At 44.3% G+C, this 16,659-nt stretch overlaps 1 protein-coding gene across 3 annotated transcripts in view; it reads right to left on the bottom strand.

The window, feature by feature from the left end:
* The window catches only part of LOC311126870 (ankyrin repeat domain-containing protein 12-like), a 62,127-nt gene that overhangs the window by 27,442 nt on the left and 18,026 nt on the right, over positions 1 to 16,659 (bottom strand). For 2 of the 3 annotated variants that reach the window (XM_084200845.1, XM_084200846.1), the window contains exons 2-3: positions 12,081 to 12,223; positions 8,087 to 8,234 (exon numbers count right to left, since the gene is read on the bottom strand). In XM_084200845.1, the coding sequence (XP_084056971.1) occupies positions 8,087 to 8,234; positions 12,081 to 12,140 (208 nt within the window). In that variant the 5' untranslated portion in view covers positions 12,141 to 12,223. Of the gene's footprint in view, positions 1 to 1,063; positions 1,129 to 8,086; positions 8,235 to 12,080; positions 12,224 to 16,659 lie in introns of those variants that run through there. The other variant, XM_084200847.1, reaches the window with a different exon arrangement.

The following is a 16,659-nucleotide window of genomic DNA, read 5'->3' as shown; positions in this document are numbered from 1 at the left end:
GGGTAGGAAGACAGGGGGATCAGACTAACATAACAGGGTAGGAAGACAGGGGGATCAGACTAACATAACAGGGTAGGAAGACAGGGGGATCAGACTAACATAACAGGGTAGGAAGACAGGGGGATCAGACTAACATAACAGGGTAGGAAGACAGGGGGATCAGACTAACATAACAGGGTAGGAAGACAGGGGGATCAGACTAACATAACAGGGTAGGAAGACAGGGGGATCAGACTAACATAACAGTGTAGGGTAGGAAGACAGGGGGATCAGACTAACATAACAGTGTAGGGTAGGAAGACAGGGGGATCAGACTAACATAACAGTGTAGGGTAGGAAGACAGGGGGATCAGACTAACATAACAGTGTAGGGTAGGAAGACAGGGGGATCAGACTAACATAACAGGGTAGGGTAGGAAGACAGGGGGATCAGACTAACATAACAGGGTAGGAAGACAGGGGGATCAGACTAACATAACAGGGTAGGAAGACAGGGGGATCAGACTAACATAACAGGGTAGGAAGACAGGGGGATCAGACTAACATAACAGGGTAGGAAGACAGGGGGATCAGACTAACATAACAGGGTAGGAAGACAGGGGGATCAGACTAACATAACAGGGTAGGAAGACAGGGGGATCAGACTAACATAACAGGGTAGGAAGACAGGGGGATCAGACTAACATAACAGGGTAGGGTAGGAAGACAGGGGGATCAGACTAACATAACAGGGTAGGAAGACAGGGGGATCAGACTAACATAACAGGGTAGGAAGACAGGGGGATCAGACTAACATAACAGGGTAGGAAGACAGGGGGATCAGACTAACATAACAGGGTAGGAAGACAGCATAGCTGCATGCAAGGGAAGACTATAGGACACTGCAAGTGTGTTTACAGCAGAGCAGACAGTGTGGGGTACATGCCATGTTGTTGCTGCAGTTACTACTACGACGACACACACACACACGTGTATGTGTGTATTTGCATGTGTGTGTGTGTGTTAACAGCATTGTGGCGTAGCATAGCGTAGACTCGAGGACCCAGGCTGCAGCGACAGTTACCTGCTAAACACATCCTGCAGGGAGTCACTAACCTCCCCTCAGACTCTCCCCAGGACTCAGTGGACTGGCCTGGGTCTGACTCATCTACTGGGCAAAGCAGAGACACGGGAGGGAGTGGGAGAGAGAGAATAGAGGGGAGGAGGGGAAGAGGGAGGAGGGAGGGAAGAAAGAGGGAGGGAGGAAAGAGGGAGGGAGGGAGGAAAGAGGGAGGGAGGGAAGGAGGGAAGGAGGGAGGAAAGAGGGAGGGAGGGAAGGAGGGAGGAAAGAGGGAGGGAGGGAGGAAAGAGGGAGGGAGGGAGGGAGGAAAGAGGGAGGGAGGGAGGGAGGGAGGAAAGAAAGCGGGAGGAAAGAAAGAGGGAGGGAGGGAAGGAGGGAGGAAAGAGGGAGGAAAGAGGGAGGGAGGGAAGGAGGGAGGGAGAGGAGAGAGAGCAGGGGGAAAGCAACGCATTAATGCACGCCGCTCTCTCGCACACGCTCATTCACACGAACACACACATCTCACACAGATGAGTCATGAGTAGGCTACAGGAGACAGTGAAGATCCAGGGTGGGCTGTCCAGGGTGCTTTCCTTCACTCCCCAAAATAACACAACTAGCTCCTATGTTGCAGGCTGTTCAATTCAAACGCTCACATGTCAGGATGTGACATATCACATGTCAGCTTGAGCCAGAAGACAGGATTTGACCTATCACACGTCAGCTAGAGCCAGAAGCAAGGATGTGACCTACAGCGCATTCGGAAACTATTCAGACCCCTTCACTTTTTCCACATTTTGTTATGTTACAGCCTTATTCTAAAATTGATTAAATTAACAATTTCCATCAATCTACACACAATACCCCATAATGACAAAGCGAAATAAGGTTTTTTGAAATATTTGCTATTTTATAAAAAATTACATTCAGACCCTTTGCTATGTGACTCGAAATGTCTGCAGCATTGAAGGTCCCCAAGAACATAGTGGCCCTCATCATTCTTAAAATGGAATCAGTTTGGCCGCCCAGCCTAACTGAACAATCGGGGGGAGAAGGGCCTTGGTCAGGGAGGGGACCAAGAACCTGATGGTCACTCTGACAGAGCTCCAGAGTTCCTCTGTGGAGATGGGAGAACCTTCCAGAAGGACAACCATCTCTGCAGCACTCCACCAATTAGGCCTTTATGGTAGAGTGGCCAGACGGAAGCCACTCCTCAGTAAAAGGCACATGACAGCCCGCTTGGAGTTTGCCTTTTTGCTTGGAGTTTGCCAAAAGGCACCTAAAGGACTGTCAGATCATGAGAAACAAGATTCTCTGGTCTGATAAAATCAAAATTGAACTCATTGGCCTGATTGCCAAGCGTCCCGTCTGGACGAAACCAGGCACCATCCCTACGGTGAAGCATGGTGGTTGCAGCATCATGCTGTGGGGATGTTTTTCAGCGGCAGGGACTGGGAGACTAGTCAGGATCGAAAGAAAGGTGAACGGAGCAAACAGAGATCCTTGATGAAAACCTGCTCCAGAGTGCTCAGGACCTCAGACTGGGGCGAAGGTTCACCTTCCAACAGGACAACGACCCTAAGCACACAGCCAAGACAACGCAGGAGTGGCTTCGTGACAAGTCTCTGAATGTCCTTGAGTGGCCCAGCCAGAGCCTGGACTTGAACCTGATCGAACATCTCTGGAGAGACCTGAAAATAGCAATCCAACCTGACAGCACTTGAGAGGATCTGCAGAGAAGAATGGGAGAAACTCCCCAAATAAAGGTGTGCCAAGCTTGTAGCATCATACCCAAAAAGACTCAAGCCTGTAATCGCTGCCAAAGGTGCTTCAACACAGTACTGAGTAAAGGGTCGGAATACTTATGTAAATGTGATATTTTTGTAAATGTTTTAGTACATTGGCAAAAATGTCTAAAAACGTGTTTTTGCTTTGTCATTATGGGGTATTGTATGAAGATTGATGAGGAAAAAATACAATTTAATCAATTTTAGAATAAGGCTGTAACGTAACAAAATGTGGAAAAATTCAAGGGGTCTGAATACTGGATTTGAGGATTTGACTTTTAACTAAAGACTTATCCTTTGACAATTCCTAATTCTGTTAAAAAAAGTGCAACTGGGAAAACCTGTAGTCAGAGTTGTAATGTATAGTAGACTCAATCCATTTCAACGAGGAGAAGAGGACAACCACGGCTCCATGGGGGTCTAGACTACACTGATGGGATTATGGGACATTCATTACAACATTTATTCAGCGCTAAAACGTGGAGGAGAAGGAGTATGGTTCACTGAGCGTGTGTGAAGGGGTATGGTTCACTGAGTGTGTGTGAAGGAGTATGGTTCACAGAGTGTGTGTGAAGGGGTATGGTTCACAGAGTGTGTGTGAAGGGGTATGGTTCACTGAGTGTGTGTGTGAAGGAGTATGGTTCACTGAGTGTGTGTGTGAAGGAGTATGGTTCACAGAGTGTGTGTGAAGGAGTATGGTTCACTGAGTGTGTGTGTGAAGGAGTATGGTTCACTGAGTGTGTGTGTGAAGGGGTATGGTTCACTGAGTGTGTGTGTGAAGGAGTATGGTTCACTGAGTGTGTGTGTGAAGGAGTATGGTTCACTGAGTGTGTGTGTGAAGGGGTATGGTTCACTGAGTGTGTGTGTGAAGGAGTATGGTTCACTGAGTGTGTGTGAAGGGGTATGGTTCACTGAGTGTGTGTGTGAAGGAGTATGGTTCACTGAGTGTGTGTGAAGGGGTATGGTTCACTGAGTGTGTGTGAAGGAGTATGGTTCACAGAGTGTGTGTGAAGGGGTATGGTTCACTGAGTGTGTGTGAAGGAGTATGGTTCACTGAGTGTGTGTGAAGGAGTATGGTTCACAGAGTGTGTGTGAAGGGGTATGGTTCACTGAGTGTGTGTGTGAAGGGGTATGGTTCACTGAGTGTGTGTGTGAAGGAGTATGGTTCACTGAGTGTGTGTGAAGGGGTATGGTTCACTGAGTGTGTGTGTGAAGGAGTATGGTTCACTGAGTGTGTGTGAAGGGGTATGGTTCACTGAGTGTGTGTGAAGGGGTATGGTTCACAGAGTGTGTGTGAAGGGGTATGGTTCACAGAGTGTGTGTGAAGGGGTATGGTTCACTGAGTGTGTGTGAAGGAGTATGGTTCACTGAGTGTGTGTGTGAAGGAGTATGGTTCACAGAGTGTGTGGACCTAGAGTGTCCTGTTTAGACCACCTTATCCAGGGTCCTCCTTCCTTTATAGTAATTACAGATTCAACCTCCAGTTTCAGGTCCAGGATCAGACCAAAACGACTGTTTATAGACTTCAAAAGAAAAGCAGCACTGTGTGTGTGTGTGTGTTGGCAAAGGTGCAATAAGGGGGTTTTAATATCCAAACCATGGGTTGGTTGGATACAGGGGACTGTGTGTGTGTGTGTGTGTGTGTGTGTGTGTGTGTGTGTGTGTGTGTGTGTGTGTGTGTGTGTGTGTGTGTGTGGCTGGTTACAGGGAAGCTATTACACCAGATGAATGCTTAGTTATACCGGCAATGATCTTAGGTTACAGCGCCACTACTGCCCCCAATACAACTAGATTATCGCTGGCTGATCCAGATGATTTGAGCTGAAGTGAAAACTAGAAGCTGAAGCTGTTGGTGGTGCAGTACAACAAGGCAGTCAGAACCTGAGTGCAGCATTTAACATTCACATTTAAAATCACTTAGCAGACGTGCTTATCAAGAGCGACTTAGTTAAAAAAAAAAAAAAAAGAGCTGTTGGTTCCTCTTTTTGATCATGTTGTTTACTTAACATTACTGTGAACATGTTCCCTATATCATACCAGTACAGCTGTTGTCTAGTTAACGTTACTCACAGGTCCTCAACTCACAGGTCCTCAACTGGCAGCTTCATTCAATAGTACCCGCAAAACGCCAGTCTCAACGTCAACAGTGAAGAGGCGACTCCGGGATGCTGACCTTCTAGGCAGAGTTGCAAAGAAAAAGTCATATCTCAGACTGGCCAAAAAAAGAAACGATTAAGATGGGCAGTCTGAGATGTGGCTTTTTCTTTGCAACTCTGCCTAGAAGGTCAGCATCCCGGAGTCGCCTCTTCACTGTTGACGTTGAGACTGGTGTTTTGCGGGTACTATTTAATGAAGCTGCCAGTTTTCAGCTGTGCTAACATAATTGCAAAAGGGTTTCCTAATGATCAATTAGCCTTTTAAAATGATAAACTTGGATTAGCAAACACAACGTACCATTGGAACACAGGACTGATGGTTGCTGATAAATGGGCCTCTGTACGCCTATGTAGATATTCCATTAAAATTCAGCCGTTTCCAGCTACAATAGCCATTTACAATGTCTACACTGTATTTCTGATCAATTTGATGTTATTTTAATGAACCAAAAAAAATTGCTTTTCTTTCGAAAACAAGGACATTTCTAAGTGACCCCAAACTTCTGAATGGTAGTGTGTGTGTGTGTGTGTGTGTGTGTGTGTGTGTGTGTGTGTGTGTGTGTGTGTACACAAACACATGGTAGTGTGTGTATATAGTAGTGTGTATATATAGTAGTGTATAATTTAAATTTAATCAATATCACAATTCCATTTGGTCAGAAGTTTACATACACGAAGTTGACTGTGCCTTTAAACAGCTTGGAAAATTCCAGAAAATGATGTCATGGCTTTAGAAGCTTCTGATAGGCTAATTGACATCATTTGAGTCAATTGGAGGTGTACCTGTGGATGTATTTCAAGGCCTACCTTCAAACTCAGTGCCTCTTTGGTTGACATCATGGGAAAATCAAAAGAAAATCAGCCAAGACCTCAGAAAATAAATTGTAGACCTCCACAAGTCTGGCTCATCCTTGGGAGCAATTTCCAAACGCCTGAAGGTACCACGTTCATCTGTACAAACAATAGTACGCAAGTATAAACACCATGGGACCACGCAGCCGTCATACCGCTCAGGAAGGAGACGCGTTCTGTCTCCTAGAGATGAATGTACTTTGGTGTGAAAAGTGCAAATCAATCCCAGAACAGCAGCAAAGGACCTTGTGAAGATGCTGGAGGAAACAGGTACAAAAGTATCTATATCCACAGTAAAACAAGTCCTATATCGACATAACCTGAAAGGCCTCTCAGCAAGGAAGAAGCCACTGCTCCAAAACCACCATAAAAAGCCAGACTACGGTTTGCAACTGCACATGGGGACAAAGATCGTACTTTTTGGAGAAATGTCCCCTGGTCTGATGAAACAAAAATAGAACTGTTTGGCCATAATGAACATAAAAGCAAAAAAAGAAACGTTCCTTTTTCAGGACCCTGTCTTTCAAAGATAATTCGTAAAAATCCAAATAACCTCACAGATCTTCATTGTAAAGGGTTTAAACACTGTTTCCCATGCTTGTTCAATGAACCATAAACAATTAATGAACATGCACCTGTGGAACGGTCGTTAAGACACTAACAGCTTACAGACGGTAGGCAATTAAGGTCACAGTTATGAAAACTAAGGACACTAAAGAGGCCTTTCTACTGACTCTGAAAAACACCAAAAGAAAGATGCCCAGGGTCACTGCTCATCTGCGTGAACGTGCCTTAGGCATGCTGCAAGGAGGCATGAGGACTGCAGATGTGGCCAGGGCAATAAATTGCAATGTCCCTACTGTGAGACGCCTAAGACAGCGCTACAGGGAGACAGGACGGACAGCTGATCGTCCTCGCAGTGGCAGAACACGTGTAACAACACCTGCACAGGATCGGTACAGGTACAGGATGGCAACAACAACTGCCCGAGTTACACCAGGAATGCACAATCCCTCCATCAGTGCTCAGACTGTCCGCAATAGGCTGGACTGAGGGCTTGTAGGCCTGTTGTAAGGCAGGTCCTCACCAGATATCACTGGCAACAACGTCGCCTATGGGCACAAACCCACCGTCGCTGGTCCAGACAGGACTGGCAAAAAGTGCTCTTCACTGACGAGTCACGGTTTTGTCTCACCAAGGGTGATGGTCGGATTCGCGTTTATCGTCAAAGGAATGAGCGGTACACCGAGGCCTGTACTCTGGAGCGGGATCGATTTGTAGGTGGAGGGTCCGTCATGGTCTAGGGCGGTGTGTCACAGCATCATCGGACTGAGCTTGTTGTCATTGCAGGCAATCTCAACGCTGTGCGTTACAGGGAAGACATCCTCCTCCCTCATGTGGTACCCTTCCTGCAGGCTCATCCTGACATGACCCTCGAGCATGACAACGCCACCAGCCATACTGCTCGTTCTGTGCGTGATTTCCTGCAAGACAAGAATGTCAGTGTTCTGCCATGGCCAGCGAAGAGCCCGGATCTCAATCCCATTGAGCACATCTGGGACCTGTTGGATCGGAGGGTGAGGGCTAGGGCCATTCCCCCCACACATGTCCAGGGAACTTGCAGGTGCCTTGGTGGAAGAGTGGGGTAACATCTCACAGCAAGAACTGGCAAATCTGGTGCCGTCCATGAAGAGGTGATGCACTGCAGTACTTAATGCAGCTGGTGGCCACACCAGATACTCACTGTTACTTTGACCCCCCCCCTTTGTTCAGGGACACATTATCCCATTTCTGTTAGTCACATGTCTGTGGAACTTGTTCAGTTTATGTCTCAGTTGTTGAATCTTGTTATGTTCATACAAATATTTACACGTTAAGTTTGCTGAAAATAAACGCAGTTGACAGTGAGAGGACGTTTCTTTTTTTGCAGAGTTTACTATTATATATGTACACTCTTATACTAGATATATACTACTATATATACACTATAATACTAGATATATACTACTATATATACTATAATACTGGATATATACTATTATATAATACTATTTATGAAGGTACTGTACATTATTGATTTTATTATAGTATCATGAATCTGCATGATGCCCAGCACACATGGGCTTATGAAGACACTATTTGTTGTATCCAAATAAAATGATACAAAAGTATATTCATGAAAAATAAAAAGATACCCCATCACCATCTCACACACCACACAGATGTGTAGTAGCCAGGTGAGACGCTGGTACCTGTGTCTGAGTCTCTCTCCTTGGGGCTCACGGTGAAGGACAGTTTGCGTTTCATGGAAGACTTGGGTGGTTTCCCTTCCTTCCCCCCCAGCAACGCACTACGGTCAAGCTTCGGAGTCTTGGTGAACGGGGAAATCTTATCTTTGCTCTGGAAAAAGAGAAGAAGGAATTTGTTGTGACAAGGGGTTGCGTTAACGCAGAATTCATTTTTTTTTTTTTTTTCTCCACGCACAAAATAGATATAAAATGCAGAATAAATATCTAGCTGTGTTTTGTAAACACAGATCTAAAATGCTTCTTATTGTAACTTTGTGCTTCAGTTGCACTTCTCCAATCGGATGAGAAATCTTTGAGAAATCTTTGCTATAGTCTTCAGACACATTCACAAACGGCATTCGATCAGCAGGCAGCGCTCTGTCTGATGGCAGAGGGGAAGAGGCAATTGTTACAATTGTTACTGTGGTCCTCTGTAGCTCAGCTGGTAGAGCACGGCGCTTGTAACGCCAAGGTAGTGGGTTCGATCCCCATACACAAAAATGTATGCACGCATGACTGTAAGTCGCTTTGGATAAAAGCGTCTGCTAAATGGCATATTATTATTATATTATTTACATTTCTCCAATAGTTTTAGATTAACGCCATGCAAAAATTAGGAAATGTAGCTGGCTACATTCTTTCTAGAATCTATGGTAAACATAAGAAATCTGATGGCATCGTCTTCGCAAAAAATACCTTGCTCTTTTCATTGTAAGCTAATTTACTTGTGTGGCTGCTTGCCAAATAGAGTTGCATTTCTGTTGTCATCTGATGAAAACAAAGCTATTTTCTGCTGATTGTTTTTGCATTAATTTGTGTGATGAAAAACTAGTTGCCCGTCCCATATCACTCGATTGACACACACAAAAAAAAAAAACAGTTACCTTTCAATGTAAAACGCAGATGAAAATGGTTTAAAAACGCTGCTTTGTTGATGGTGTGCGTTTTGAAAATGCTGATTTCTGCAGTCCAATTGAATTTCAGTGACTTAGTTAAAAGATATTCCCATTGTAGTGTGGAGTTGATGAATTTAATATTTTATTTATCTAGATGAGTTCCACTGATATCTTCATAAATCAGAGTACGTGAGCGGAGTGAGGGGTCGGAAATCCCGCTGATCGCTCCGGCGAGAAAATAGAATATAAAATTAAACCGCCGCTCCGAATTCGCTCCTCATTAAAAGTCGCCATTTAACCAACTGTTCACGGAACTACCTGGACCTACCATTTGGTTTTTGCGGTATTGAAACCAAACTGTATGATTTGAATGAAAAGTATTTTAATAAACAACATGAAAAAGGTTTAGAAGTGCTTATCATTTGAAATAGGCTACATGTCGTATTAAAAACATCTAAATAGGGAGGTCAGGATCCAGAGAAGGAATGAAAATTTATTAATTATTTAGGCTATATTATTAGCTTATTATTTCAAATTATTCCAAGGCTATAGCCTATACAGAAATACATTGTGAAGCATTTGCTAGTGTGACACACTAGGCTGGCAGGGACATTAAGCGCTCAGCATTTAAACATTTTGTTGTATTAAATAATTTTTGTCAATACATTACGCCATTGGGCCTGTGACTTACTTAGAATTAAATACAAATTAAACCAAAAAAAATACTTATTAGGCTTTGAATTCATTTTTAGAAACACGAATTTGGCCGGAGTCTGCCTTCAGGCTCCTGCTATGGTCTGGAGAGCAGGCCAGCAGCGGAGAAAACCCTCTCCGCGTTTGCAGAGCCATTGGGGATTTCACGGTAAGGTCTACACCTTGATTTGATGCTAAACACCCTTCAGGCCACTCTTGCCAGGCTGGGCAGGGATGCAGTTCTCTTTTTTTTTTTTCTACAGGTAAGCGTAAAGGTTTTTAGGCAAAATAACCCTATCAAAACAGAAAACTCTTTCAAGGAGTTAATATATCAGGCCAAAATCAATTATAGCCCATTGCAGGGTTCTTCAATTCCGGTCCTGGAGGGCCGAAACACCTCTGTTTTTCATCCTCTCCTTCTAATCAAGGGCTAATTCAGACCTGGGACACCAGGTGAGTGCAATTAACTACCAGGTAGAAATAAAAAAACTGAAGTGTTTCGGCCCTCCAGGACCGGAATTGAAGAACCCTGGCCTGTTGTATAGATCACTTTTAAGAGATCAGATTTGTAGTTTATAAATACTTTGCTACAATGACAGACTTAGCTAGCTACCCACCTCCTTCCTTTCTGTTAGCATGTGCACGTAGTGAATACGGCAGGTAGCCTGGCGGGTAGGAGCGTTGGGCCAGTAACCGAAAGGTTGCTCCATCGAATCCCCGAGCTGACAAGGTAAAAATCTGTCGTTCTGCCCCTGAGCAAGGCAGTTAACCCACTGTTCCCCGGGGCGCCGATGACGTGGATGTGGATTAAGGCAGCCCCCCGCACCTCTCTGATTCAGAGGGGTTGGGTTAAATGCGGAAGACACATTTCAGTTGAATGCATCCAGTTGTACAACTGACTAGATATCCCCCGTTCCGCTTTCGGGATACGTGTCTTTTAGATTCCACAGTGATTCTTTAGTTGTGGACGCTACGTCACCACACTCCCTCTCTTGCTCTTGGTCCTCATCTTTGTAAGTCACCTTGATTTAGCACCTGTGTGTTTTATCAGTTCCTTTATGAAAATATTTAGTGTTGTATTTAGTGAACTCCATGATAGTTGCTAAAGCAAGGGGCTTCAAGTAGACTACAAGTGCATGCTGGGCCGGGCATGCCCTGAGCTGGTGAAGTGAGCGCTACTGGAGCGAGTGAGAAGGCCGACGCTCCAGCCTTTGGGGAAACTCGCTCACTCTCTGGAAAATGGAGGGCCCAGAATATATTATACAATGTTGCTAGCATGAGTTTTGGGCCGGACCAAGTTAATAGTCCTCTGTAGCTCAGCTGGTAGAGCACGGCGCTTGTAACGCTAAGGTAGTGGGTTCGATCCCCGGGACCACCCATCCACAAAAAACAAAATAATGTATGCACGCATGACTGTAAGTCGCTTTGGATAAAAGCGTCTGCTAAATGGCATATTATACAAATGTGTCAAGTTCCTTGCAGACAGGCCATATGTAGCCAATGTGATTTATAGGGTATTTATATTTAAAAATCAGGATATTTTCTACCGGCGGGTTGCAATGTTTTCATTTGTTGGCTTTTTGTAGGCTATTTTTACATATTGGCGATGGCAATAGAAATAACTTTTAGATTAGTATCATTTTCATTTAGATAGAGTTTTGATTAACCACATGACATTGATTTTGAGATATGAAGATTTTGTTATAAATAAAAAGAAAAACTGTTCCACGAAAACATGCATATGAATATCATAACTGGCACGCAGATCGGTAGAAATGGTACGGTAACTTGGCTCTCCAAATGGAACAAGGTTGCCGACCGCTGGTGTAGCCTATTACCGGCAACTTCAGGAGCAATAACGGCAGAACCGGTGAAGCAGCGGAACGAGGAGGGTTGGGAACAGGTTTGTTTTCCTCTGGTTAGGCTATATCGATTATCTGGCTCCCTCTTTAGTAATTTGTGTGTCTTCATTTTAAAATCTCAGTGCTTAAAAAGCATCAGACAAGATCAGCAACCAACATAGTTGATTTTATTCAAACATAGGGTGTGTCTATATATGGAAAAATACACGTTTTAAAATCGATTGGTCCAAAGAACAGACAACTCTTGGTCGACCATTTTTATTATTTTGTCAGGGACAACCCTCCTCTGCTCCCATACTCAGCTTAATATCTTGGAGACCTGGCCATACCTTATAGCCTACTTGATAACCCAGAAACGTAATACAAATATTGCATATGAAATCAGTTCCCACAGGGTAGGGGCTAGGACATCCGTGCCTAAAGAGGTAAAACAGAAGCTAGGGGTTGTTGCTAAACCAGATCGTGCCGGGCGGGTGGCGTAGAATATATGCTGTGTTTACAGCGTACCTTCTTCCCAGTCGGTTTGTCCACCATGGCTCCGTCTCTGTCTGTCCCGGGTTTGGCCATGGTGCAGTGAGCTGCCGGCCTCCCTCCCTCCCTCCCGCCGTGTGACTCGCTCCGACAGTTACGGCACAGCACACATCATGGACCTACAACAGAAGACCTCATGTTACGAAGAAGAGAACGTTAACATTACATGTTATGTTACTAGCTATGGCTCTACGGGCTAAATCATGCTCCTATAAAATGCACAGGACGAGAACATCAAACACATTATAATGTTATGATACACTACATGGCCAGAAGTATGTGGACACCTGCTCGTCGAACATCTCATTCCAAAATCATTGGGCATTAATATGGAGTCGGTCCCCGCTTTAAAGCTATAACAGCCTCCACTCTTCTGGGAAGGCTTTCCACAAGATGTTGGAACATTGCTGCGGGGACTTGCTTCCATTCAGCCACAAGAGCATTAGTGAGGTCGGGCACTGATGTTGGGTGATTAGGCCTGGCTTGCAGTCAGCGTTCCAATTCATCACATAGGTATGAAAAATGTATGCACTCACTAACTGTAAGTCGCTCTGGATAAGAGCGTCTGCTAAATGACTAAAATGTAAAATGTGTTCGATGGGGTTGAGGTCAGTGCTCTGTGCAGGCCAGTCAAGTTCTTACACACCTATCCCGACAAACTATTTATGTAAGGACCTCGCTTTGTGTACTGGGGCATTGTCATGCTGAAACAGGAAAGGGCCTTCCCCAAACAGTTGCCACAAAGTTGGAAGCAGAGAATCGTCTAGAAGGTCATTGTATGCTGTAGCGTTAAGATTTCCCTTCACTGGAACTAAGGGGCCTAGCCCGAACCATGAAAAACAGCCCCAGACCATTATTCCTCCTCCACCAAACTTTACAGTTGGCACTATGCATTGGGGCAGGTAGCATTCTCCTGGCATCCGCCAAACCCAGATTTGTCCGTCGGACTGCCAGATGGTGAAGCGTGATTAAATCACTCCAGAGAACGCATTTCCACTTCCCCAGAGTCCAATGGCGGCGATCTTTACACCACTCCAGACGACGCTTGGCATTGCGCATGGTGATCTTAGGCGTGTGTGCTGCTGCTCGGCCATGGAAACCCATTTCATGAAGCTCCTGACGAACAGTTCTTGTGCTGGCTTTCCTGAGGCAGTTTGGAACTCTGTAATGAGTGTTGCAACCAAGGACGGACAATTTTTATGTGCTACACGCTTCAGCACTCGGCGGTGCCGTTCTGTGAGCTTGTGTGGCACTTCATTGTTGCTAACCCTAAAATGTTTCCACGTCACAATAACAGCGCTTACAGTTGACCGGTGCAGCTCTAGCAGGGCAGAAATTTTACAAAACTGACTTGTTGGAAAGGTGGCATCCTATGACAGTGCCATGTTGAAAGTCACCGAGCTCTTCAGTAAGGCCATTATACTGCCAATGTTTGTCTACGGAGATTGCATGGCAGTGTGCTCGATTTTATACACCCGTCAGCAACGGGTGTGGCTGAAATAGCAGAATCCGCAAATTCGAAGGGGTGTCCACATACTTTTGTATATAGCATGCCCTGTCTCCTCTCCCTCTCCTCCTCCTCTCCTTCTCTCCCTCTCCTTCTCTCCCTCTCTCCCTCGCCTCCTCTCCCTCTCTTCTCCTCCTCCTCTCCCTCTCTCCTCCTCCTCTCCCTCTCCCCTCCTCCTCTCCCTCTCTTCTCCTCCTCTCCCTCTCTTCTCCTCCTCCTCCTCTCTTCTCCTCCTCCTCTCCCTCTCTCCTCCTCCTCCTCTCCTCCTCCTCTCCCTCTCTCCTCCTCCTCCTCCTCTCCCTCTCCTAACCTCTTAGAGATGTTGATGGTTACTATATTTATCAGGATTCTGAGTCATATTGCTAAACAACAGCCTTGTTGATAATGGTCCTCTGTAGCTCAGCTGGTAGAGCACGGCGCTTGTAACGCCAGGGTAGTGGGTTCGATCCCCGGGACCACCCATACGTAAAAATGTATGCACACATGACTGTAAGTCGCTTTGGATAAAAGCGTCTGCTAAATGGCACATTATTATTATTATTTATAGCGTATGTTATGTTAGTTGAATAGCTATGACAGCTATGGCTCATTATGCGCATTCAACACAGGAGGCCATGATGACAATTAAGTAATTCCCTTAATACATATCCCCCATACCAATACGATGATGCTTGAACTTGTACTGAGCGTACAATTAGGTCAAACACTGCGCCTCCAAAATGAAACACCATTTCAATTTTATTTTATTCAAAACTTCCTGGGGTCGAACACACAATTACAAAGTATTTTTAAAAAATAACAGTGGATAATGTATATAGCTTAAAAACAGAAAGCTCCCGGCAGATACACACTTCACTTTGTATGCTTTGTTACATGGCTCACGTGGAAGTTTCCATGACTGTTGATAATGACATTACTGTGATATGTAGAGTAAAGTGAAGCAAAGGGGAAAACTGTGTGAAGGTTAGGGGCTCTCGCTCTCGATCTCCCTCCCACCCACAAACACCCACTCCACCACAAGTCATGCGTTTTCCTACTGATCATACATTGACACTGACTTTCGGTTTTGCTACACCAGCTTCAAAAAACAGCTGCAAATACAATATTTTTTGGTTATAGAAAATATATTTCACAGCGGTTTAGATGGTACAATGATTCTCTACACTATACTTGCTTGTTTTGTCCTATAACTATAAATAGAATTTTAGCATCTTTCAAATTTACACTTCAAAATGGGATAGGGACGTAGCAAGGATTCCGGATTCAAGGACCTTTCATGGAGGCAACGGTTGGGCGAGAGGCAGTGCTGTGCCAGTGGCCAATTTGTGATTTATGTTTTTTCCTTTCAAGTGATAACTACCACAATTGTCTTGGTAGGGCTCCTACATGTTATATGGTGTTTAATTTACATTAAATGTTCCTTCAGCTTTCTGAGCATCTTTGTAGGGCTGTTTTAGGCAACTAGCTCTCACAGTCTCCATGTCTCTGTTTAAAGCACAATCCATACAGATTTTTATTTTTTTCACAGTCTCAACCCATACAGAATTGTATTTATATATATATATATATTTTTAAATTCCAGCTATAATAATACAAATATCGGCGAATATTTCCACTCTAAAATCGGAGGGAAAACAATTCACACAATGAATACTCAAGAATTGACGGGAGACAGCTGAGCCATTCTGGAGACAGCTGAGCCATTCTGGAGAGAGACTGGCCTATATCTTCGCCACACACCCCTCCCCTTCTTCTTGTCAAAACATTTAAAAGATTATACTCAAGACACATTATCTTCACACACATTTTAGATGCTTTTCACTGACAGCTGCAACTCAATAATCAGCTAGGCCTATTGCACGCTCGCTTCCCTAATAGGACTACGAGCTCGTGATTGAAAATAATCCACAGCAATTTTTTTTTAAATAAGCTAATGATCCTCAATTCCTCTGTGGCTAAGTCACGCTTTCCGATGAAGTACTTAGAATTATTTTATTTATTTATGTATGTATACAGTCGTGGTCAAAAGTTTTGAGAATGACACAAATACTAATTTTCAAAGTCTGCTGCCTCAGTTTTGATGATGGCAATTTGCATATACTCCAGAATGTCATGAGTCATCAGATTAATTGCAAAGTCCCTCTTTGCCACGAAAATGAACTTAATCCCCCAAAAACATTTCCACTGCATTTCAGCCCACCACAAAAGGACCAGCTGACATCATGTCAGTGATTCTCTCGTTAACACAGGTGAGAGTGTTGACGAGGACGAGGCTGGAGATCACTCCGTCATGCTGATTGAGTTAGAATAACAGACTGGAAGCTTTAAAAAGGAGGGTGGTGCTTGAAATCATTGTTCTTCCTCTGTTAACCATGCTTGTAATTATACTTCAGTATACCATAGTAACATCTGACAAAAATATCTCATAACACTGAAGCAGCGAACTTTGTGAAGACCAATACTTGTGAAGACCACGACTGTAGACAGGAATAATTATATAATTTACTTCCCTATTGGACCCAGCGCTATGCAATTACTCTCCTGGTCAATTGGTTTTCATATAAACTTTTTCGTTGTCCAGAAGCCAAAGGCACCATCCTAGTCATATTAGCATCCCATCCTAGTCATATTAGCATCCCATCCTAGTCATATTAGCATCCCATCCTAGTCATATTAGCATCCCATCCTAGTCATATTAGCATCCCATCCTAGTCATATTAGCAACCCATCCTAGTCATATTAGCATCCCATCCTAGTCATATTAGCATCCAATCCTAGTCATATTAGCAACCCATCCTAGTCATATTAGCAACCCCATCCTAGTCATATTAGCATCCCATCCTAGTCATATTAGCAACCCATCCTAGTCATATTAGCAACCCATCCTAGTCATATTAGCAACCCATCCTAGTCATATTAGCATCCCATCCTAGTCATATTAGCATCCCATCCTAGTCATATTAGCATCCCATCCTAGTCATATTAGCATCCCATCCTAGTCATATTAGCATCCCATCCTAGTTGTTGCATCTTTAGATGCCCCCTCTT

Source organism: Coregonus lavaretus (assembly GCF_964263955.1).
Source record: "Coregonus lavaretus genome assembly, contig: HAP1_SCAFFOLD_371, whole genome shotgun sequence".
In the NCBI taxonomy this organism is placed as follows: domain Eukaryota; kingdom Metazoa; phylum Chordata; class Actinopteri; order Salmoniformes; family Salmonidae; genus Coregonus; species Coregonus lavaretus.
The sequence above is the reverse complement of the archived record's forward strand: the minus strand, read 5'-3'. Positions and strand labels throughout refer to the sequence as shown.